This window comes from Charadrius vociferus, unplaced genomic scaffold (assembly GCF_000708025.1).
Source record: "Charadrius vociferus isolate BGI_N301 unplaced genomic scaffold, ASM70802v2 scaffold494, whole genome shotgun sequence".
Lineage (NCBI taxonomy): Eukaryota > Metazoa > Chordata > Aves > Charadriiformes > Charadriidae > Charadrius > Charadrius vociferus.
Window position 1 is genome coordinate 1,063,369 of NW_009648157.1, and position 24,040 is coordinate 1,087,408.

Genomic DNA, 24,040 nt, shown 5'->3' on the forward strand with positions numbered 1-24,040 from the left:
AACAAACAAACAAAAAAAATCTCAACCAACAACCAAGCCTGAAAATTGTGTTTGGTTAACTAGAGGAATATTAACTGCAATCAGGTACTCAGTGTGACAGAATCACAGTGTATAGACACACTGTTCAATCAAAAGCAGCTATGAAGTCAATGTACTTGAGTAAACACAGAGATCAACTTTGAATCACATAGTTTTATTCAACAATATATCTTAATTTCAGTCTTCAAAACAAATTAATAATTTTTAAGATTTGGGGGAACAATTGAAGAAATCTAGGTTTTTTAAGACTTTTTTCCTCAAGGAAAGTAAGCAAAGAAGTGTAGGAAATAAAACTTCACTGCTCAAAAAATAACTTCTTTTATACACTGCCCTTTAAATTTCGTAGCTCATATAATCACCTGGTAGGCTTTAAACTGATCACGAAGCTGAGAGGAAGAATTCCATGTTATACTACCGTGCACTAGGATATTTGCTTTCTCGATCCATTTCAGTATGAATTCCAGCATCTCATTGTATTCTTCCAAGTGTGAAGCAGCCTGGATATAAAAGACAAATCCACTTACTTAAGCCTAAGATGTAATTCTGTACAGTTCTTATAGAAAGATAAATTTACTTTTACTTCATTTACTGTTTTTAACTTGGGGATCGTTTTAACAACTTTATCTTACTGTTGAAAATAATTTAATTACTTCTGTATTTATGGAGTTAAAATAGGTCTGCTTCCAGTAACAAGCATATTTATTTCAGGGGAAAAAAGGTACTACAAGAATGTAGGTCACACTGGGAGAGTGCAGATGCTCAAATATATCCCTAGAGGGTACACTTCCTGCACATATTCAGCCTCACACCTAAGTTCCAAAATACCTTCTTGCTCAGTTTGTGGCTCACTGCAAGCCTCTCCTATGCAATTTCTTACTTTTCTTTGACTCTTTCCATGTCATCCCCAGAATCACCTTTATCTTAAACCTGCTCTATTCACTCAGCCTGTCATATTTCAAAAAAAGAAAAGTTGCACTTACTGCAAAATAGAGGACAAAAGCTCCGCTTTGTGATTAACAAAGTGTTCTTTAGTTCAAATTTTCTTCTCACTTAGCCAGAATAATTTCACTGATTTTTATACATTTGTCATGTATGAAGGATAGATCAAAGTTTGCCTTACCTATCATTTTTCATGATAGGAAGGGGAGTTCTTGGTGCTGATAAAAAATATCCTAATAGTTAAATCCCTTCACCAAGTACCTTTGACTCTTACTTTGATAGTAATTTGCTATCTCTTTTTAAAAACAATATTTTAGAGGAAACTGAAAAGAGAATCACGAAATATTTATCTTTTTTGCGCCTTACAGAAGCTTCCTTATGCATGCAGAAATGACAACTCATAATTTATCAGGGTATTGAACTATAGAAAATCCATTTCTTTGCTTTTAGCGAGACTTTTTTGGATAACAACAATTACCAAAAGATAAATAAGAAAGAGTTTCAGGGACTTTGAGCCACAAGGGAAGCATCTTTATGAAGGCTGAAGTGTTGCATAAACATTATGCATTACCAGGGCCGTTGTATCTAGGCTTTTCTATTTAATCTACAAATTATATTCGCCCTCTACAGATTGTGACTAGAGCAAAAGAGTACTTTTTTTTTTTCTTTTTTAATGCTGCAAATATAGGTAACAGTGATAAGTCAGAGGCCCTGAAAAGTACAATGAGACAGTATTTCCTGGCACGCTACTGTTTGTGGGAAGGTCCATAATCTTTTCAAAGCACAAGAGGAAACAACCACCAGATGATTCAAGGAAGAGGATGTTAAAGCAGCATCACAGAATTATTCCACTCTCCTGATCTGACCCATCTGTGCCTCTCTTTAGGGTGTGATACAAGCCCTGACTCATAATAGGCAGATGTGACAAGGAATGCCCCTTCTTGCATAACTACAGGAAAATAAATGAGAAGTTTGCATGCTCCTTCTGCTTCTGAAAGGGAACAGCAGAAAGGATTTGAGATCATACCTGACTGAGCTTGGCTGCTCTGTACTCAGCCTGCTGCACGGTCTGTTGGTGCAATGCAGTGAGTTTCCCTATCCTGTTAGCCAGCTGCTTCGCCAGCGGTACGTTCTGCTCTGCAAAGTCCTGGACTGATGCATCTAATTCCAACAGCTTTATATTGCAGCTGTCCAACTCTTCACCAAGCATCTAGACAGAAAAACAAGAAAATCAGTGATTCAGGAAGTGTTAGCTTTCTGGTTGATTATTTCTAGTCCAACTTGCAACTTTTATACCCTGTCCAAAGTCTCCATAGTTTGTTCCATTTTTATTCTGGCTTGAAACCAACAATGTTTGTCTAAGCAGGAAGGCAGAACAGCAGGATGTTTGGTCATCTCCAAAACGTATGCCATTACTCTTTCTTCTCTGACTTCCTGGCTGAAATGGATAACCATTTTCCCTACCATAGCAAAAGACTGAGTCACTTCAGAGTGACATTAACTGTTCCTGGCCATCTTTCCGTGTTTGTTTTTGAAATTAATAGCACACATTGCCATGACAAGGATTTTTATATATTGGAAAGGGGTTTTGTCTTGTTGCTGTCTTAAAATATACCCTTACAAACTCAGAAATATGTAATTACTCATTAATGCATCAGAAAAAAAAACAACTTATTTTCATTTGAAACTTGAGTCTTCATAGCTTGATGTTGACACAGGAGCAGTCTGGATGCCTATTTCAATAGAAACATATTTTAAAATCAATATTTCTTACCATAGTTACAAAGTTTCTGAAAAGTTTAAAACGGAAACCTAAAAGGTTTCCTGTGTTTCTCATAGATTGATAATACAGTTATGGGCTTCAGTTTCTGTGCGAGGGAGTAACTGTTTTGTTGGTTGTTTTTTTTTTTGTATTTTATTTTTATATCTATGGTGTTAACAATTATTTGGTTTTGTAATATAAATAAAATAAGTCTCATCAAACTCTCTAGCCCCCTTACAACTACCTTTAGAAATATAAATTGCAATCAGCCGACAAAAATTGATTCAGAACACTGCTCTAGCTACAGGTGCTTCAGAAAGGTACTTCAAGCTCTTCAGGTTAGGGCTGTCCTGGCAGACACACTTTAGAGTGTTATGATCAACTGTTATGATAAACAAATATTATTCCATGAACAGTAACATGACTTAGTGACATAACCATCTACATGTAGACATAAAAACAGATGTTGAACTACTCATCTGAATACAAAGACACGCATATTTCATGCAGGCATAAATAAATGTCTCTACTATAGAAATGATGCAGAATTTATATGCTGCTTAAAAGTGAAGGAAGGATCCACTTGGGTCACACGGATTTAAAACAATTTTTTATTTTATTTTTCACAGTTTCAATGTTAACATAATAATATTTACTGCTGTAATCAAAGCCAATCCAATCTCAGGAGTACCAGCTGAGTGCTGACATAAATGCAGTTGAGGGAAGTTTATTAAATCTCCGGTAAGAGTTTTCGTCTATGGAATGTGGGGAAGCACACTTTACTGGCTTACTCCGTAATTACTGGGATCAAGGAGATACACCAATTTTAAAGGAATTTATTTCAGTAATACCTCCTGCAAAGCGAATTGTACTTTGGAGCATGTTAAAAGCAACTCATGAAAATAAACAGGTAATTTTTGACATACCAAACATGCCAAATCTCCTATTATTTGATATGCTTTGCTTACTTTCAGACAGCAACTTAGTCAAGTTTATCTTTGACTAGTTAAAAAACAAATCAAACCAACCAACCAAACAAAAAAACACCCTCAAGTAACCTCTGCCCCGTCTATCCCCGCCAAAATCCCCTATTCTCATGATAATCCTAACTTGGCCATTACACCTAAGTACAGATATTTTATGTGTAGTACATACCTAAGATGAAGAAAACCTACAAAAAGGAATCAAGAGTCCTTTGCATTACCCTAAACCGCACCACTAGTACTTTACATCATTATTCCTCCAAATGATATGAGTAAAATTTTATTTATCGCAAGCAAAGGTGTACTGTAAAGAACGGTCTTTTCAGTACAGACTGGGACAAGGAGCAGTTTGGGAGCCTCTTAGGTTTTCTCAGATTGGATTCATACTCATTATTTAGAGGGAACAGCATAACTTTGTCCACCTGACTTGCTTTTACTCTCAGTTATTTCCTCCAAGTTGTGTTACTCACTCAAGTCCCTGTATGGCTACTTTGCAAAGAATGTAATTAAGAAATCTCATCAGTCAACCTTTATTTCTGTCCATTCCTCTGTTGAACTACATTAAAAAAATGTATCATGCAGGTGTCGTGGTTTGGCCTCAGCCAGCAACAAAGAACCACGCAGCCGCTCGCACAACTCCCACAGTCGTGGAAAAAGAAAATGACAGGGCCAAACTCGTGGGTTAAAAGAGTGCAATTTAACAGAACAGCAAAAGGAAAAGACGAAAACGCGATTACAGTACCGCCGCGAAGCGCACCGACCGGACCCGCACCGCCGCAGCCCACCCCCGAGTGGCGACTCCTCTCCTCGCCCCGGCTAGCGCCTCTTATAGCCCGGGCATGGGTCACGTGGGATGGAATACCTGCCCCCTGCCGGCTCCTGGGGAGATTAACCCCATCCCTGCCGGAACCAGGACAGCAGGTCTCCCAAATACAATGTTGGTATGAAGTGAACGTCCCAATTCAGAAGAATTCATGTTATAACCAAATAAGGGAAGCCATGCCTTACCTTTTGTTCAACTTTAGCTTGTACTATATCATTTGTTTTCTTTTTCAGTTTGGAAAGAATGGCATTTAGTTCATTTGCTATCCCCTGGATTTTCTGACCAAACTCTTGATTCAATGTTTTGATCTGCTGAGTTTCTCTTTCTTTGGTTTGAATCTGTCAACAACAAGAATTAAAGTCAGTAACCAGAAATCTCTCCTCCTGAAAGGAAATTAACTTTCATTTAACTAATTTTAATTCAAAGGAAGAAGGTAATGAAGCTACTTGTCATGGTTTCAACCAGGATAGCGTTAATTTTCTTACTAGCAGCTGGTATACTGCTATGTGTTAGATTTGGGATGAAAGCGATGTTGATAGCGCACTGACGTTTTCATGTGTTGCTAAACAATCAAGCCCTTTTCTGCTCCTCACACCGCCCTGTCAGCAAATGGGTTGGGGTTGCACAAGAAGCTGGGAGGGGACACAGCTGGGACAGCTGACCCCAACTGACCAAAGGGACGTTCCATGCCATATGACGTCGTGCTCAGCATATCAAGCTGGGGGAAGAATAAGGAAGTGAAGGGACATTCTGATTTATGGCATTGTCTTCCCAAGTAATTTTATGCGTGATAGAGCCCTGCTTTCCTGGAGATGGCTGAACACCTGCCTGCTGATGGGAAGTAGTGAATTAATTCTTGTTTTGTTCTGCTTGCTTGCTTGTGCGGCTTTTGCTTTACCTATCAAACCGTCTTTATCTCAACCTACAAGTTTTTCTTCACTTTTACTCTTCTGATTCTCTCCCCGATCCCAGCTGGGGAGAGTGAGTGAGCAGCTGTGTGGTCCTAGTTCCCAGCTGGAGTTTAACCACGACGCTACCTTGTCATAGTTTGACTACACTTGGTTACTGTATTCCACTTAGTTATAAAGAAGGGCTATGGAGCTGTAATACATTTGTCTACTATGCTTTACCTGATCTTGTACAGTTACAAGGGCCAGCCCAACTTCTGCTAAATGAAGAGAGAGTTCAGAAGGCAAAATGGTATAAAGCCCCAAGTACTTATTCTGTTGTTGTTCAGCCAGTTTTTCAACAGCCTGACGATGAGTAGTTACTTCACCAAGGAGAGACTAATGACAGAAAAACAGTATCATTAAGAACAATGGGAAAAAACACTTCTGTGTAAACTTAGCAAATGCAGACGTTACACACAGCTTGCAACAAAGCTAATTACTTTCAATTTTTTTAAATGGTTCATTAAAACAGTTGTATCTTGGGATTCCCTGTATTCTCATTTATGACTGTCTGTCCAGTTGTCCGTTCCTGTGTGACCACATGTATATAGAAAATAACAATTTTCAGCACCTCCTGTGAAAAGAGTTTATTTAGTTTTGTTGCTTCCCTCCCCATCCCAAACTGCTGAGATAGAAAAGAAACATCATATTCTCTCCATTCCCATTCTGTATTTCCCCCATATTTTAGATGAGAGGAGAAAAATTACTGAACAATATGCTAGCACATAAAACTGAATAAATGAAAATACTTAAATATATCATAAATATCTTTAAAATTAGGTATTATAGCTCATCAGCTACTTCATGCTTTATGCATTTTTCTAGTGGCTTACTCAAAATCTAATTAATGTTGTCTAGTTTGAATTCGTGGTTTAACACCCATTAGCAGATTACAACAAAGATAAATATTGTAATTTAGAAATTGACAGATTTGATATACCTGTAACTCCTGAAGTTGAGTATCCACTTCTACATCAGGGCTTAATAAATATTCTTTTGTTTCCTGGATCCAGGACTTCACAATATTAATATCTGATTCAACCTCCTCACGCTCCTTCAGCTCCTGTTTCACCATCTTCACACCTTTTTTCACTTTCTGTTGCATACTTCAGAAACAAAGAAGCAGTAACTATTTGTGAAGAATTAAGCATTGTCTAAAAACATTGCTTTGTCAAAAAATATTTAATAGTAAAGATAACGTACGTATTCCAAAATTAATTATAAACTGATGCTTATTTTAAATACATTAACTAATTTTTATCTTAAGCATGGTAATTGTTAATGAAAACAAAAACGATATGTGAACTCTTATTACTGAATTGTAAGGTACCATTTTTCTAGTGGATCCTTTAAAATATTGCCTTACTTGTGGCATCGATCTTGCATCGCTTTGATTTCTTGCATAACTGGTAGCTCCTCCTGAGACAGAGGCTTTATTTCCACATCCTGAAGCATGCTGACAGCATGCTGTTTGAGCAGGCCCAAAGATGACAGCTGGTGCTCTACCTCCAGAAGGAAACTACTGTGGTAATCCAGGAGTTCCAGAAGCTCTGCCTTGGATGCTTTTTCCACTGAGCTTTCTGGTAAGCGGCCTTGTAGCTGATCTATTGCTATGGTGGCTTTCTGAATCTATGGAAAGATATGCAATCTTGGCAATAAGGAAATTAAAAAGAAGCTAGAACAACCAATACAAAAAGGTGCTAAACCCAGTGCTGTACATTTAGATGCTGTAAAACAGTTGGAGTATAGGGCCTGTGCACCAGTCTCTATAGCAGATATAAATCTATGCTCTAATGTACTAGATTCAGGTAGCTAGCCCTAGCTCTTCACACTGGACTAGGACTTGCTAAGGGACTTTTGTCAAGTGGGTCCTCATATTTTTTAGCATTTATCATCTTTATTGCCATAGGACCTAGAGCTCTACCCCAGGGCAGACTCATATTAGGCCTCAGTCATACATTTAAGAAAAAGATTATCCCCATTCTCAGAGAACCTGCAATCTGAGCATAAAATAATGGACAATGACAGAAAAAGAGTCAGGTAGGATATAAGGAAAAAAAGTGACACCTGATCAGTGACCAGTGACAGGCAATAATATCACTGCATAAATTCAGAAATGGCAACTTCATACTCCACAGGGAAAAAAAAAAAAAAAGAGGTTGACTAGAATAGAACCATCTGGGTAAGGGAAACAGAGAATAAGATTCTGAAGAACCACTAGAAACCAAAACAACTCTGTATTTACTACACTATGCATATAGAGGAATAGTGCAAGCCTTGGAGGCAGTGGTTCTAAACCTAAGTATTCCATAGCTGTTTTTTAATAAGACCTGAGAAAAATCACTGTTATTCCTGCTATCAGCTTCCTCTACCACAAGATGATTAATAAGGCAGTATAATGAGTGAAAACCTAGGTAGTTAGTAAAGGAGGATTTACCAAGACCAGAAGTTACCTTATCATTAAAGCCCTTCCATTCCTGCACTGCACCTTCCAAAATTTTCTCTTGCTCTTGGGCTACATTCCGGAGCCGTGTCCAGCGCTGCCAAACTGTTGTCATGGATCTACTTATAGTTGCCTTACTGGCATCATTGCTAACTTTTTCCAGCTGTGAGGCTTTTTGTTCTAGGGTTGTGATCTTCTCATGAAAAGAATTCACTACAGACACAAGAGTCTGAAAAAGCAAAAATAAGCACTGTTTTCCTCTTTTACAACAGACATGCAATCCACTTTCATCCACTGCAGACAAAGAGGAGGTACCCTATGCTGAGTGAGGTGGTTAGGTCTCACTTTGTTTTTCATATGCAATACACCAGCTACAGCTACTTGAAGCACCTTGTCCAAATGCAACTCTCTGGAAGCAGCAGAAATATGGTGTAATCACATTTTCTCTTCCTTGCTAGACCTTCAAAAGGGATGAAAATGAGTATTCAGGACCCTTCTCGTAACAAAGATTGACTTCTATTAGAGTTTAAAAAAGAAAGAAGCAATTCAGGTGTTTAAGCATACTTTTATGTCATGCGTATCTCTAATGCCAGTTTAGATGTCCAAGGGTATCAGGATATTCTCAGGAAGCCGCAAGACATGACACTACTCTTAGGGGAGATTCCTGCTTTCAGACACACAGCTGGAGACCAGCCAGCATGTCTGAAGCACCACTAACTGCTTTTATTTAGGCAACTGATTAGCACCCTAAACACTAGAGGAGAAAGTAATTCTTTTAAGTTACATTTCTGTCTTTCAAACTAAACAAGAGTTAATATTAAACTGCAACCCCTCCTGTCCTAGTAAAACTACTTCACATGATCCAAAGTAGATGGATGTTTCTGTTGATCTGAATGTCTTGTAGGGTACACAGTTTTGGGACTAATGCTCCCAAAGCTTTTAGGAACCTCCTGGTTCCTTCCAGTTCTCTACAGTCATAGGCACATAGAGATTAAGCTGAAAAGTGATTAAAAATATCTGTCCCAGTCACCCCACAAATAAAACACATGTTCTTCCCAACACAAAACACCTCTTGGTGTGCTATGACACAGTTAAGCACAACAGGAGAAGATTTAAAAACTCAAATTCAGGTTGCCACAGGTAGGAACCTACATACCATGTGTTTATTTTCACTCAAGGAAAAGGATTTCATATAGTTTTCAGTACCTTACCTTATGCGTTAGCAACTTCTCTTCTGCTTCATGAGAAGAAGCAGCTTTAGCTACTGAAAATTCAGATAACTTTTTCTCAGCCTCATTCATCACTTCAATAACCTTCTGTCTCTCTGTCTGGTACTCCTGCCACTCAGAAGCACACCTTAAAAATATAGTTCCAGAAAGAACAATTTAATGCAGTATAAACCCATTTGAAAATCAGGAATATTGTTGTACTTAATTTTCAATATAACTGCTTAGTTTTGCTGTTACACCATATTTTCCAGGAAAAAGAAAGATTATTGGGAAAGACTACACATAGAAGCATATGCTCCTGATTTTCAGCTATGCCTTACAGACACAGCTTGGCATTTAACAGCCCTTGATTGACTTTTCCTCGGTGACTTTGTCTATGCTATGTTTTAAACCCACCCAAACTTTTGGAATCCAGAACATTCAGGAATAATAAGTAACATAGTTATGCTGGTTAAAAAGGTATTTCCTTTTAGTTCAAAATGTCTGCTTCAATTTAATTTGTTTCTGCATAGGTCTTATGCCAGGTGAAATAAGGGACAGTAATTTCCTACTCTTCTCAATGCCGTTCCAGGCTTTGTATAATTTTATCATAGCGTCCTCGTGATCACACACCTAGCCAGTCAGTAGCAGAGGAGAAAACAGAATCCAAGAGCTCTGAATCCCGATATCCACTTCTCTGATCAGTAGCACAAACATTTTATAAAACTCCAATTAATGTTGTTATCTCTTTTTTTCATCATCAAGAAGGTGATCTTAAAATGAAAGAAAAAGAAAAGATGAATATACCTTTGCAACTGCTCTTGCTGGGTTTTGGCTTCTTGCTTTGTCCCTTTGGCCTTTTCCTCCAATGCAGCTACATCCTGCATCAGCTGCTCTCTTGCTGTGGCTTGGATAAAGGGCTCTATTTCAGACACAAGGCCCTGTAACTCCTTCAAGTGATTACTGAATTGACTTTCCGTGCTGAAAAAGTCAATGTGGTTCCTTAGGTTCTCCTCAGAGTTCTCAACATCAAGACCATTTCTTGCTAAATGTAGAAATTCCTGAGCATCTTCAAGCCAGTCATTTGCTAGCTGCATCACTTGGTAGTATCTTTGGCAGAGGCTATATAATTTGTTCAAGGTAGCCTGAAATAAAAGGGAAAATTATACAGAGGGTCACAGACATAAAATTCACAGCAGCAACAAAACTATCCTCTGCTGAGAGTCTGGATTTTGCCCATTCTTGTTTTCTTTTCCTTTTACTATATCTAAAATACAGGTCTGGAGAGACTACATGGAAGTAGGTTTGAGTGAGTTTGCACTTCTATATGCAGGTATAAATGCATATTAAGAAAGCATTCTCCCCCTCTCCTCACCAAGTTATCCACGGCAACCAGCCACAACCTAAGTCATTAAAAAACCCCAAACAACAGGATTATCAAAATCAATCTTTTCATAATGATTACAAACATCAAGCCACAGAGCCATATTTTTCAGCTTCGTGAGCAAGAAACTAATGACACTTAGGGTGCACTAACCTGTCTCATGTGGATAGCTTCTTGAACTTCACCATCTAGTTCTGTCAGTTCAGCAAGAGTGTTTTCCAGATCAGCAGGTATCAGTTCCTTTGCTTTCATGTATCTCTCTTTCTCTTTATTGCTCAGTGCATTCATTATTCTCAGGCTTGACTGCACTTCTTCCTGATGTATCTGAACTTTTCGGATTTCTTCTTGGATGCTTTGCAGTTTGAGGTCCAAACTTAATGTTCCATTAAGTTCTGTTTTCACCCACCTCAACCAGTCAAGTGAACGGCAGATTTCTGTCTGGAAGTCTATGCTTTGCACAAGTCTGTTCTCACACTCCATTACGGTGTCACCAATGGCAGCATGCAAAGACTTTAGTTTCTCTTGCCAAGACTGCACTTGGTGATTTGTTGCCTCACATGCAGAAGAGTCAAGCTGGGGAGAAAGGGCTTCTAGATGTTCAGTTATTCGCTTCAGAAGACTCCCTGAGTCTTGCAAGCTGCCCACCAGAGAATGGTATATTTTCAACTTTTCTTCTATTGGGAGCGTTTCTTCATTTACCTTAATCTGCTCCTTCTTCACTGCCTCTAGTTGTGCCTCAAACTGAACACACATTTTCTCATGCTCCTGGCATGCTTCTATTGTGTCTTCCAACAGGTTGATTTTCTGTTCTATTTGCCTCTTCAACTTGTGATAGAGCGTGACAAGTTTTAACATCTCATCTGGTTGCCATGGCTGGCCACTGCTTCGAAAGGCCTCCTTCTTCTGGTTTAGTTCATCCACTGCTCCACCAAGGCTCACCACTTCACCTAGGAGATCTCTGTAGGCCTGCTGGAGTGACACAGCTTCTTTGGCTAAAACAGCAGCTGGAGCTTTGTCCATGTTAATAAACTGATCTTCTAGCTCAGTCAGAGCTTTACTTGTCAACTCAATCAGAGAGGCATACTCTTTTCTGGCATAAATTGCTTCCTGAACCTTATATAATTTTTCTTTTGCCAGAGCAGTGACAATATTGAACTGCTGAGGGAGACTGTTAAGTTTTTCATCCAGATAAGAATGATCCACTTCATTAAGTGATGGTAGGATTTCTTGGCCATCTCTTTGCAGTGCAAGTAACAGATTTTCATATTCTGGAGTTTGCTCAAGAATCTGTTGATATTTTGCCAACTGCGTGTATAGTTCAGAGTTACTATTCATTACATTGATTTCTGGGAATGTGACAATATCAGCTTGTTTTAGCCAATGGCAAGCTTTATCCAAGTCTTCTTTGAAATATTTCCTGGAAACTATATTTTTCTCCAGTTCTAACAATCTTTGGTTACACTTTTGTAAAACAGTGTCATACACATTCTGTAGTTCTTGCAGTTTACCTAACACTTCACTCTTTTCTTGTTCTGTGGCTTCTTTCATTAAATCCCTTCCTTGAGCCCACAACCCCGTGACTTCATTTTGATAGGCCTTCAGGTTAGCCTGGGTATTCTTACAAGTCCTGATCTGTTTGTTCACATCTTCTGGCAACAGACAAATGTGTTCCGGAAATGTTACCTTCTTTTCATGCTGGTGAATTTGATTTGTAGCCTGAAAGACTGCCATAAGGAACTGGGTCTTTTCAGACAGTGCTTTATTCAGGTGCTTTCTCCTCTGGCCAACCAGATCACTGAGACAGTCTACATGGTGCTGTGCATCAGAAAGTGCTTTCTGCAGCTCCTGCCTTTCATTAAGCCCTAGGTTGGTCATCACCCTGTCAGCGTCCTTCACAAGCGTCTTCAGAACAAGCTGTTTGGCTTCAAGCTCACTGCAAATGGTAAGATGATCCACGAGAAGACTCTGAGCCAAATCTGGAGGAGGGCTCTGTTTAAGAGCCTCTGACATACTAGGTTGCTGCTCCTCTGCCCATTCCATTAGTTCCTGAAATTTTGAATGCACCAAATTGAGCTCTTCTAATGTTGAAATAGAAACTTGAATTTTCCTTTTGACAAGGTCTTCCAGCTGAGTCCAGCGTTGCTCAAAATGACCAAATTGCTCCTTTACTAATTCTTTGTCATCAAGATTCAGATGTTCTGTCATCTTTTGTTTCTGATCTTTCAAGTCTTCCAGAGCAAATCTCCTTTCCTGTAGTGCCAGTGCCAATTTTTGCAAAGCTTCAAGGTGCACGTTTGTACTTTCAGCATCAGATCTGTTATCAAAATGGATAGGACAAAAATTAATTAGATCTTGTCTCAGGATAGATTTTTAAAAGAAGTCAGGATGAATTATAAGCCCACAATATATTGAAATCCTTATGCTGTAAATATTTTTCACAGTTTTCACATTCTTTTGAAGGTACCAGTCTTGAATATTAATTAAAAAGTTTTTAGTCCTCTCCCTTTCATCTGCAATGTAGTCATCAGGCTGACCGTAAAAATCAACATGAATACTACAGAGTATTCTGGTTATATTGCCCATATAAACAACAAGTACTGAAGTTGAAGTGAATCTTTTTCCGCAAAAGTCAGAGCAGCAGCAATATATTCTCACAATTTTACACACAGCTGGTGTGTTTATGCTATACAAAGCAGCTGCAATCATTTAGCAGAAGCAACTAAACTTTAATATAACAGCCTAGTAGATAAAACACAGTATCACAATGAAAACCACACTTGAAACACAGTAAGCCAAATGAAAGAGTTCAAACAAAATAGTCAAAATGCTTGAAATATCAGAAAATGCTATATCCCTGAGATGAGATCAAACAGTGCTTGCCTTAAAGACAAACACTGAAGATCTGGCTTCTCAAGCTCTTTATTTCAATACAAGTAATTGTCCTATAATTAATAAAGGAGGCCTGCTTTTAATTAAGGATGGGAAAAGGGACTTTTAGTGGATCCTATTTAGAGATGCTCTGTAAACAGCTCTTTCAGCGTATATGCGCTGTCAGCTTTGTGCATGCCACTACATTTTTTTACCTAGCCAGGTTGTCCCACTCTTTTGTGAGCTTTTCCAAGAAAACTTCAACCACATTCATGCGATCATGATAATCCCCCGTCCTCTGCAGATCCTCCTCCCTCTGTATGAGCAAACTGTGTGCCTGAAGGCAGAGGTCCAGCCACTGGTTGCTCAGCTCTCCTATTTCCTTGTGTTCAGGTGATTCCTGTCCTTGGGTTAGTTTGTTCATCTTCTCAGTCACAGAGGTAAGAGCTGACTGCTTAGACTGCAACTTCTGACTGAATTCCTGAAAAAGATACAAGTCAAAACCAATATGGTGACACCTGCTCAAAATTATAAGATGGAATTTAAATAAAAACTCTGAAATATATAAATTGTGTAAGGACTAATTTTCTGCCCAGGCAAATGCTGTGCTGATGTAAATTGGAAGAAGTGCCTTTGCCCCTCCCCTAATCTTTCTCCCCATCTTCTAATGTGAGGACAGGTTGGTTATAGACGTGAAAGCAAACCAGAGCAGTTTCCAAGTGCCAGTGATAAACAGAAATCATGATCAAGTCACACCTTGTCCAGGCTTCAAGACTAGCACCGCTCCCACTGTACACTAAAACATGCAAGATACTCTGGGTCTCATGAGAATTCATTTTACCAGTACAGTTTCTAGCTCATTCTCTTCATTTTCCTTTTTCATTAGAGACTAAAAATAGGAAGCAGAGTCCATGAGTCAGTGAGCCCCCACATCCATACTTCATTTTGTTCCTACTTCTGTAATAGCGACCACTATTGCTATCATTATTGAAACAAAACCAATGATTGTTTATATATAATAATAGTGTGGGGTCCTGCACCTGGGGAGGAATAACCCCATGCACCAGTACAGGTTAGGGGTTGACCTGCTGGAAAACAGCTTTGCAGAGAGGGAACCAGAATTCCTGGTGCATAACAAATTGACCATGAGCCAGCAATGTGCCCTTGTGGCCAAGAAGGCCAATGGTATCCTGGGTTACATTAAAAAAGGTGTGGCCAGCAGGTCAAGGGATGTCATCCTCCCCTTCTACTCTGCCCTGGTGAGGCCACATCTGGAGTACTGTGTCCAGTTCTGGGCTCCCCAGTTCAAGAAAGACACAGAACTACTGGAGAGAGTACAATAGAGGGCTACAAAGTTAATAAAAAAAAAAAAAAAACCAAAAAAACCCCGATGTACTGACAACTAAAAGAAACCAAATATATTTCAAATATTACACACTGTTTAGGGTAAATATAATCTTTTCCCAAATTCTAGTTCCAATAACTGTAACTAAACAAACATGCCCAGCACCAGCACTTTGCTAGGATGATGCGTTTTCACTGAGGACTGGTAGGGGTTCTGGAGGAGAGCTCCTACTGGCCCAGCTCCGCTTCATTCCTCTTTGTGACTGCTTCAAATGGAGCTAGGCATCTTCAATTACCAGGGCGAATTCTAGGAAAAAATACACATTGTGCCACATCTGACAGTACATCAGGTGCCTGCCTTTCATAATAATCCAAAGTTCCTGTCTGAAACAGTGAAGAAATACAGACTCCTGCTTCTTCCTGGACTCTAATGATAGGTAGTGTAACAGCTTTCAGTCCACATTGTGCTGAGGTATCTTCAAGTGCTATGACTTTGTTCAAACACTTGTGTAGAACAGACATGAAAAGGAAGTGCTGCTACTTTTCACCTAACTCCTATCGTATCAGAAAAAGCATACAAGCAAAGTCTAGACCAAAACTGCAAACACAAGCATTTAATCATTTTTGATGTGTGCAGAATGGCCATAAAAATTCTCTCATCTTTAAATGAATGAGTGAAGATCTGAAGGCATTTGTCTCATTATTTTGGGTAAACTAAATTGGGTTGCTGTTGTACCTATTCTGCCACGGTTTTCAGAGTCCAGCAGCATCAAATAGTTTCCTAGACTAATTTTGAAACAGATCTAAATAATTTAGAAGTATTGGAATCAAAGAACTTAGCAAGCACAAATTGCGGATCTTATCTTCAGGTCCACTGTGACCAGCAATTAGCTGAAACCATGACAGCCTATTAAAAGTGAAGGCAAATCAGAACAACAGGCTGAAAATTGTCTACTATTAAAAAAACTACCCAGAAAAATATTAAAGTACAGTGTTTTGCTTTCTGTGTTGCCCTGTAGTATCAGTAAGGAAACCCTCTTTCCTCTGTCTTCTCTGCTCTTTCTTAGAATGCATTAGCAATTCTATGCAATACATGCATATAACATGAATTATAATAAAATCAGCCACAGGATGAACTTCCTTACCTATTGTTCTTAACCTAAAGTCTCCTTACCTTAACCTGCAGTACCATGTTCTGGGCAATGTTTAGCTCCAACTCTGCTCGTCTTCTCTTCAAATTCTGTAGTTGTTGATCTGCATCCTGGAAATATATCCAGAGCTCAGCCTTCATTTGTTTGATCTCTTCCCAACCTTGAGCCAAGTACTGAGAGTGCATTATCTGTTGCTCAATCTAGAAGAAAAGAAATGAAAAAGAGTAGGAATGCTTTAATGCAGCTATTTTTGGAGAATGGAGGATGAATACCATTCTTCCTCTGAGCACATTACTGTACTAACAGAAAAAGTCTGCACTAGATTCTGAAGGTCTGATATTATCCACAAGAAGAGTCTTAACCTTCAAAAGTCATAAAAATCAGACCTATCAAAGGAAAGCTGTGGGAAAAAAAAAAAAAGAATTATCATTCACCCTCAAGAGAAGCAACTATATTTTTGAGGGTGTGTATTTCAAAGTGTTCTCAGTCTTCTGTTAAAGCTTAAATTAACTGTATGATTTAGTCTCTTGCACGGCAAGAATACTGCTGGACTCTGCTCTACATGCCTTCACAATGACCAAATAAAAGCTTAAACTAAACACTTCCATTTAATTTGCTTAGCCCAGTTATTTTGCCTATATGCCTTTTGTAAAATGCCAATAAGAAGAATGCTTACCGGATCTGAGCCCATTAATCACTTTAAACCAACAGTCACACAGCTTCTTTTGCTCCAAATACAGCAGTAGGGCGCCTTTAAGGTTTAGACACTCAACCAGCTTAATACACCTCAGCACTGTACCGAGTGTGATTTCTTAAAAATGTTTCACTGCTTTATATATAAAAGGAGAATCTCATTCTGATGTTTGGGATACTTCTTAGCTATTCAGTATTTGGACTGCCATTTTTTTATGGATTACTTGGATTTGTACAATTTGCTTCTCTGGTATGGAATACTGTTACTGTATATATTAGATTTTTACTCTTGGTAGAAGTAGTTTGAAAAGTTTAGTTATGTGTGTATGGGAAACTAAAATTTTCATGTTTATAACAGGTATGCTCATAATGTTTGTCTTCTAATAACTGTTATGTTTATAATTTTATTCTAAAACCAAGCATTAAGCTACTTTAAAACTTAAAATTGAGGTACACTATGAATTCATATGCTGAAACAGATGCACTCTGATTTATGAATTGAACCATCATAATTTTTATTATTATTATAACTAATATTTAAGTATGTCCTAATAAGATTGATATCTACTGTTAAATAAATAATAACAGTAAAATATGTCTAAACTTAATAAATACAGAGAAGAATAGACTGAATTGTGTTTTATGAAAACAATAATTTGGATCAGGTTTTCTTCCATAGAATGTTATTTGTGCAGCTTTAGGCCAACACCTCGTAACATTGCCTTAGTACTTTTAGCAACCTTTGTCGTGTCTTTGCGTTACTACCAGGATAGAAATGTATTGATCTAATTAAAAAAAAAAAAAAAAAGAGAGAGAGAAGTAGAAAGAGAAAACTATTTCTAAAAGAAATACTTAAGATGAAAGTAAAAAGACATTTCTTTAAACTGTTACCCAATATGACCTTTTTAAAAGAGGACAGACCAAGGCAGTTAAAGCTCTAAATAGGATTAAAAGCAGGTTGTTGTGGTTATCTTGTACCGTTTGTTTTGTGTGTTGAATATCTGTTGCTGTATTCTTCACTGTGGCATCTGACAGATCACACATGGAGCACAGAAGATCCAAGTATGTATTGGCTTGCTCCTGCAGAGCCCGGAAATGTTTCACCTGAGGGAAGACAACCCTCAAATAAACTTCGAGACTGTGGAAATAATATCTTATTTTATGACAATCACGTATTTTAATATTTTTACTTTAGCCTATTATTTCCAAAAGATGAAACGTAGACATACACTATTTTATTAGGTAAGGCTGCTTTGTCGTAATTATGGAAAAGACTAACCCTAATTGATTATCATCCAATTATCAAAGCGCTTAGTGACATACGCATTACCTAGCTTGTATTTTATAAATAAAGCGTTGGATAGATACACACAGTTTCAACAAGATGGCTTACGTTCCCGAGGTGAATGGAAAGCAGGGCTTTATCCAATTATTAAAGTGTCATGTTGCCCATACCTATAAAATTCTCCAGCATCTGGCAGATCATGGGGAATCCAGCCCAGTGGTACAAGATGCTTTCCCAAACCTTCTGAAACCCTCCCAGTATCTACAATTGCCAAGATCAGACAACATGATGCTGTTCAGGGTTCTTGCTTTTGACATTCCCTGTAGGAGCTCACCTCTCCCTATGAAGAGTTTCCTCATCCCAAAAGAAAACAATGATATTAGTGTTGACAAGCAGGGCAGTAACACACCTCCTACAGACCCAGGGAGGAGGGGTGAGTAACCCACCACAGAGGGCCAGTGGTGGGTCCTTGTGGGCAAAAAGTTGAACATGACAGCAGTGTGCCCTTGTGGCAACCCCAAATTACTGTATTAGCAGCAACACAGAAAGCAAACTGTGGGAAGCAATTATTCTCCTGTACTTACACTTGTCAGGCTGTCCCTGGTGTATTTGGCCCAGTTTCCCTCTTTCCCCATACAAGAGATAATGGCAAACTGGTGCAAGTCCAGCAAAGGGCAGTGGGGGGAATGGGGCTGTAGTACATGGTTTGGGCAGGTCTGAAGGAACTGGGTTTGTTCAGCCTGGGGAAGAGAGGCTAATTCTGGTCTGCCATTACCCAAAAATAGTAGAGGTCAGGTGGGAGCAGTACTGAGAAGGCAGAGCCAAATTCTTTGCCGAGGTAAGCAGAAAAAGGACTAGGGGGAAAAGTGACAAGTTGCAACACGGAAATTCTTCCTAGACATGAGGGAAACTATTTTTCACACTGAGAACAGTTAAGGACTGGAACAGGTCCCTAATCCTTAGGGATGGTCAGGGCCTTCAGTGCACTAAAGGGTTTTGCAACCTCTATCTCCCTCTCCTTGGGGTTTGGCTGCCTCTGCTCAGGGCCAGCTCTGACTTGGCCCAGCTGGGACCTGGCCCATGGAAAACTGTTCAGAAGCCTTCCACCTTGCTCAAGAGCTGCATGCAAGCTCAGGCCCTCACCCACCTATGGCCCTCACCTGAGCTACACTATAGATGCATCTGTGCCTGGCTGATCCTTCTGGCATTGCCTTGCTGCCCTGACCTCCTGCCTCCATGTGGGACTGGCCTCACCCCTACAGACTTTCCTGGTGATCACCAGGTGGTGGCTGACACCAGGGGGACTCTGCTCTCCTCACCTGTGTGCTGCAGGTCTGCATGTCATTGGGAAGGTGCTGCCCTGCTGGCTCCACCATCACCCCCTGCTCCCCCTGCCCCTGCACAGCTGCCATCTGTAGTATTTCAAGGTCCCTATTAAGCGACGTGGCAGATGAGACAGCCCTGAACTCCAGCATTTTTAGTATCATACCAGTTTAATTTGAAAACAAGGTACAAATCCAATGTAAAATACATTAAGTTACTAAGAATAATCAAGAAGCAAAGAAACCATTCTTAGTGGCTAATGTGGACTAGAGGCAGTTCTACGCTCTTAGGCTGAAAAATTGTTTTAAGTGCCTGACAACAGACTCTGTGTCCATGGTACTATGAAACCAGGACTCATATAGGAATATTAGTAGATAGATGGGCAATTAGACAAGCAAAAAGACACAACCTCTCTGCTAAACATACCTGTGGAGTATCTGAGCAGGTTTATCTAATGAGCCAACTTTTTTGGGGGTAACATATTTCTAAGCATTAAGCAGAGCTAGCAAAGGCCCTGGGTGGTTTTTCACGTGCAGTTATTTTTCACTCAAGGAATGCCTTTGGGAGCTGGGAATAAAAAAAGAGGCCACACAGCCCTCTGAGAAAATCAGAAAGAGTATCTAATTTCTATTAATATAAAGCTCTTACCTGAACTCACCTTACTAAGGATAACTGAGCATTTTCAAGTTCTGAACTTTTACCTGTTTAACTGCATCTGCCAGGCTGAAAGGTGGCCAGGTAGCTGGCTTTAGCTCTGACTGCACTGTAGACAGCCAAGTCTGGCACTGTTGTAGGGTATCCTGATGATTAACATGCTTCTGGAGTTCATGTTCCAGACTCTGGTACACCTAAAATAAACATTTTGTAAGGTGAGTGCATTTTCAAACACCACTACTGGCTCTCTTCTCCCACCTTGAAAACTGCAGATAAAACAGAATTATTAACACTGTGGTTATTTTAGCCCTTGTGCAAAGTACCGAGGGACGAAAGCTCCTTAAGCTCCCACTGCATCTTGTTAATTTGTGGAGAAGATGGACAATATCTAAGGCATGGCTTCTGGAAAGACAAAATAAAGATGCAAATGAAGAGCATTATCTCTTATTTCTGTATTCTTGTTCAACACTTTGCCATTGATCTAGTATGAGGTTTTACCTACCTCCACAAATGTTACTGACTGTGAAATATACTTTTGGGGGGTTTTTTTTGTTTGTTTTCGGGTTTTTTGTTTGTTGTTTTTTTTTGGTTTGTGTTTTTTTTTTTTAGACTATGCTGGCTTGATCTCCTAATTGGATTAACAGAATGACCCAGCTAGCCCTTCTTAACTGTATATTCTGGTTTTAGTAAGAGAGACAGTATTTCCTAGCACATAATTATGACCTGTTATGTATGTATGCAAACTGCTGACAGTAAGAGTGCAATTTGCTCCCTAGTTTTTGGTTCAGGAATAGTTCTAAATTCTTTGCTGCAGCTGCTCATAAACTAGTGTACATGAAGGTAGTGAGGGTGTGGACAGATTAAGGTAAAAACTGAGAAGAAGCTAGTTTCCCTGGCTGCAAGGCAACATTTGGATCACAAGAAATTCAACTGTACCACAGTAATGATGAAGTGCTATACATTAGTAACCTGTAGACTTAATTTAAATGGAAACAGTAGAAAGAGTTTTATACCATTTAAAGAAACAAGTACTTAGAGAAATAATAATGCATGTTATTCTTAAATGGCATAAAAAGTTTTTTGAAACAAGACTTACCCTTTGGGCTGTGCTACATATGGCAGAATAGCTGTCTCTTGTCCCCTGAAGGTGGCTTTGTATGTTTTGCTTAAATTTTGCTTGAAGATGTTCAGTGCATTGATCGATCAAGTAATCACCTTTACTCTTAAGGTTGTTCAAACGATCTTCAAATCCTGCAATTTCTTCCATGATAGCCTAAGAAATAGATAAAATAATTTGAAGTATTCAAATCTTAAACATGTTCTGCATCACAGCTTTTTAAATGAGCTGAGGTTGTTTTTTTTTTCCTTAAACACAATTTGTCTTCAGAATTGGAAAAAAGTTTTCAGATATCACGTGTTGTTATAGTCAAGCTATTACAGTGTATATTTATTGTAAAATCAGTGTCAAAAGTCTGTACACAGATATCCCACAGAAACATCAGTAGCACTGTCATAATGTGTAAACATTATATGCTCATGCCCCAAGTGTACCCTTAATCTTCCTTTGTTGCTTCTCATGTCTAGTAATGAGGACTAAAAATGATGGTGAATCATATCTTATTCCATAAGCGTTTCCACTGTAGACAGTTCTTTCTGTTGACTTTGGGGGAGCCAAATTTTTATCTAAGGAGGTTACTTAAAGAGTAACATGCTAATCACAATGAGATAAAATATTTCAATAAAGTGACCCTACTCTGCTTTATTTGGTCTATTTTCTGGGGCATCTCAGCAAAAATCTGACACAGAATTCAGACCAGCGCACAAAAAAGCTCTTGTGCAGATGTAGCCTCATCCAAGAAAGAGCACTAACAACAAGGTAGTTCTGTTAACTGCATTAATGACACTGACAGTTATTTACACAGTTAGCAGTAAGAGGAAGGAAACAGGTGAATGACAAATTCACCTAGAGCTTCGTAGTGAGAGACACAGAAAAGGAAATAAGAAAAATTCTATTTTACTGGACAAAGGAAGTTTACACAATAGCAAACCCACCTTGTGGTTAGCTAGTTGCTGAGTGATTATTTCAAGACTGTTACTCTCCATGAGATCAGGGCTGACCAGCCTGCTGGACATATGTAATAACCATTTCTCCCCTTCTTGCAAATCACTATTGTAGTCCTCATGTTCTTTTACTCTCACCTCTAATGTTTCAACATATGCCTGCAGGTCCACAATAACAAAAATTAAATATTGAGGTAATTACAGTAATTGACACACACCCCCGCACACACACCACCACCCACCCACCCCCCCAAACTAAAACCCACCAAGAGTTTGAAAGCACAGTAAGAGAGTTATCTTATAAATTCATATTCCTGTCATGGACTCTCACGTGATTAGACTTTTAAGGAAGACAATGAAGGGATTCCTTGTGCGAATAAACTGTCTGGTACAGAGCAGTATTTTCACTCTAGATGAAATACCATACTTTGAAGACTGAGCAAAGCACTGAGTATCTTCTTACTTTAAGAAAAGGAACACTATCAACTTGACATTAAGTGCACTTATAAACAGTTAATACATGCTCTTTGAGAGACTGCACATGACCCACCAAATGTTATGGTTGGGTCCCTGCTGCTTACAGCCTTTGCACGTATGTATTGCTTGTGATTGTGGTGGGCAAATTAACAACGTACACATTGAGTTAAAATGTATTTATTCTTTTTAAGAAAGATTTTTCATACGTTTCTCTACATTTAAGTCATCAACATTACATCTAATGCAACAAATATCAGTTTTGTGGTACAGATCAGAGGAAAGCCTGTAAATTGGAAATCAACCATGAAAAAAAAATAATCTGCTATTGGTGGATGGATTGGCAATTAAAGGTACTTAGGTCAAACATAAGTACTACCATGGTTTGCAGAGATTATCCTTGTTAGGAGTATAACCTATTAAAAGCTTTAGGAATAATCATACTTTAGGATGTATTTAGAAGTTTTAAATCTTTCAAAGTACTATATACATGTGGACTAATGAATCAATGTTAATTAATAATGCCCTTGCTGAATTAAATTATATCCATCTCGCAGTTCATTTCCTCCAGTGACTTCTATTCAAAACTAAACTAAATTAAACTGAGTTTGTGCGAGATCTAGCAGAAACAAGAGACAAAAGGGTATAATTTAAGGGCATGTGTCCCTTCAGGAAATAGTGTATTTAGAAATCTATTCAAAGCAATTAAAAAAAGTAACAATATCACAAACTAGTCACTGATATGTTTCCCCTTAGTGCTATGAAGACTTAACCTGCCACACTCAAAATTCATTTCAGCTACTCTTGTTACTTAGGTAGAATTTCTTTCCATATTCAGGAATCCTACTCCCCTACTTCCCCCTCCCCCCCCCCAAATAATAGAATAAATCAACTGACCCTTTGTACAGGGTGTGACATGACAGCATGAAACAAATAGTCAACTTCTGAAAGAGGGCGAAAAGATACAGCAAATTGAAAGAATCTTGAGTTTTCTCCCTGCCTTTTTACCTTTGTTGTGCTGCAGAGTTCCTGGTAACTGCTCTGAAGGTCTTGAATGTTGTTCTTTAGAGTCACATCATTTACCAGGTCAAAAAGTGCTTCTCCCTTTTCAATCACTGATTTTATTGAAGGCTCATGAGACAGAACAGTCTGCTGTATGGACTACAATGCAAGCAAGAATTAAACAAAAAATAAAAATTGAACACTGAAGATCTATTTCACTAACTTCCCTTTGATCTGAAGCACAGCCTTCTATCATGGTATATATCATCCTTTCCAGATGAAAGAGCTTTGCTACCAGTACAAGACTAAGTTTCTCATCTGTGCCCCGAGACAACAACTTTGCAGGCATCTAAGAGTAATTGCTCCTTTTGTGAGCGGCTAATAGCACAGCTGATAATCCAGAGCTGGTGAAGGAGGAGTTAATATCTGTGAAGGGGCAATTGCTAGGAAGAAAATTTGTTCAGAGGAACAAATTCTGCAAATAGGTGGGAAAATATCACCAAAGCCATCCTCTTAATGAGATAGTATGTAAATAAGTGCATACCTTCAAATGTATGCAATCTGATCTGTTACGTCATTGTGCCACTGGCTCAGACAGCATGGCATGTGTCAGCATCTATCAAATGAGAGTGAGACACCAGCTCCCCAAACATG

At 38.8% G+C, this 24,040-nt stretch overlaps 1 protein-coding gene across 1 annotated transcript in view; it reads right to left on the reverse strand.

Moving 5' to 3' along the window:
* SYNE1 (spectrin repeat containing, nuclear envelope 1) overlaps nt 1-24,040 on the reverse strand; it is a 247,402-nt gene that overhangs the window by 112,726 nt on the left and 110,636 nt on the right. The window contains exons 66-82 of the mRNA XM_009884058.1: nt 23,393-23,545; nt 21,902-22,069; nt 20,946-21,122; nt 19,897-20,043; nt 17,566-17,691; nt 15,918-16,094; nt 13,615-13,880; nt 10,685-12,845; nt 9,955-10,292; nt 9,151-9,295; nt 7,950-8,168; nt 6,863-7,125; nt 6,437-6,602; nt 5,677-5,832; nt 4,732-4,884; nt 2,006-2,188; nt 399-536 (exon numbers count right to left, since the gene is read on the reverse strand). Coding sequence (XP_009882360.1) covers nt 399-536; nt 2,006-2,188; nt 4,732-4,884; nt 5,677-5,832; nt 6,437-6,602; nt 6,863-7,125; nt 7,950-8,168; nt 9,151-9,295; nt 9,955-10,292; nt 10,685-12,845; nt 13,615-13,880; nt 15,918-16,094; nt 17,566-17,691; nt 19,897-20,043; nt 20,946-21,122; nt 21,902-22,069; nt 23,393-23,545 — 5,136 coding nt within the window. The remainder of the gene's footprint in view (nt 1-398; nt 537-2,005; nt 2,189-4,731; nt 4,885-5,676; nt 5,833-6,436; nt 6,603-6,862; nt 7,126-7,949; nt 8,169-9,150; nt 9,296-9,954; nt 10,293-10,684; nt 12,846-13,614; nt 13,881-15,917; nt 16,095-17,565; nt 17,692-19,896; nt 20,044-20,945; nt 21,123-21,901; nt 22,070-23,392; nt 23,546-24,040) is intronic.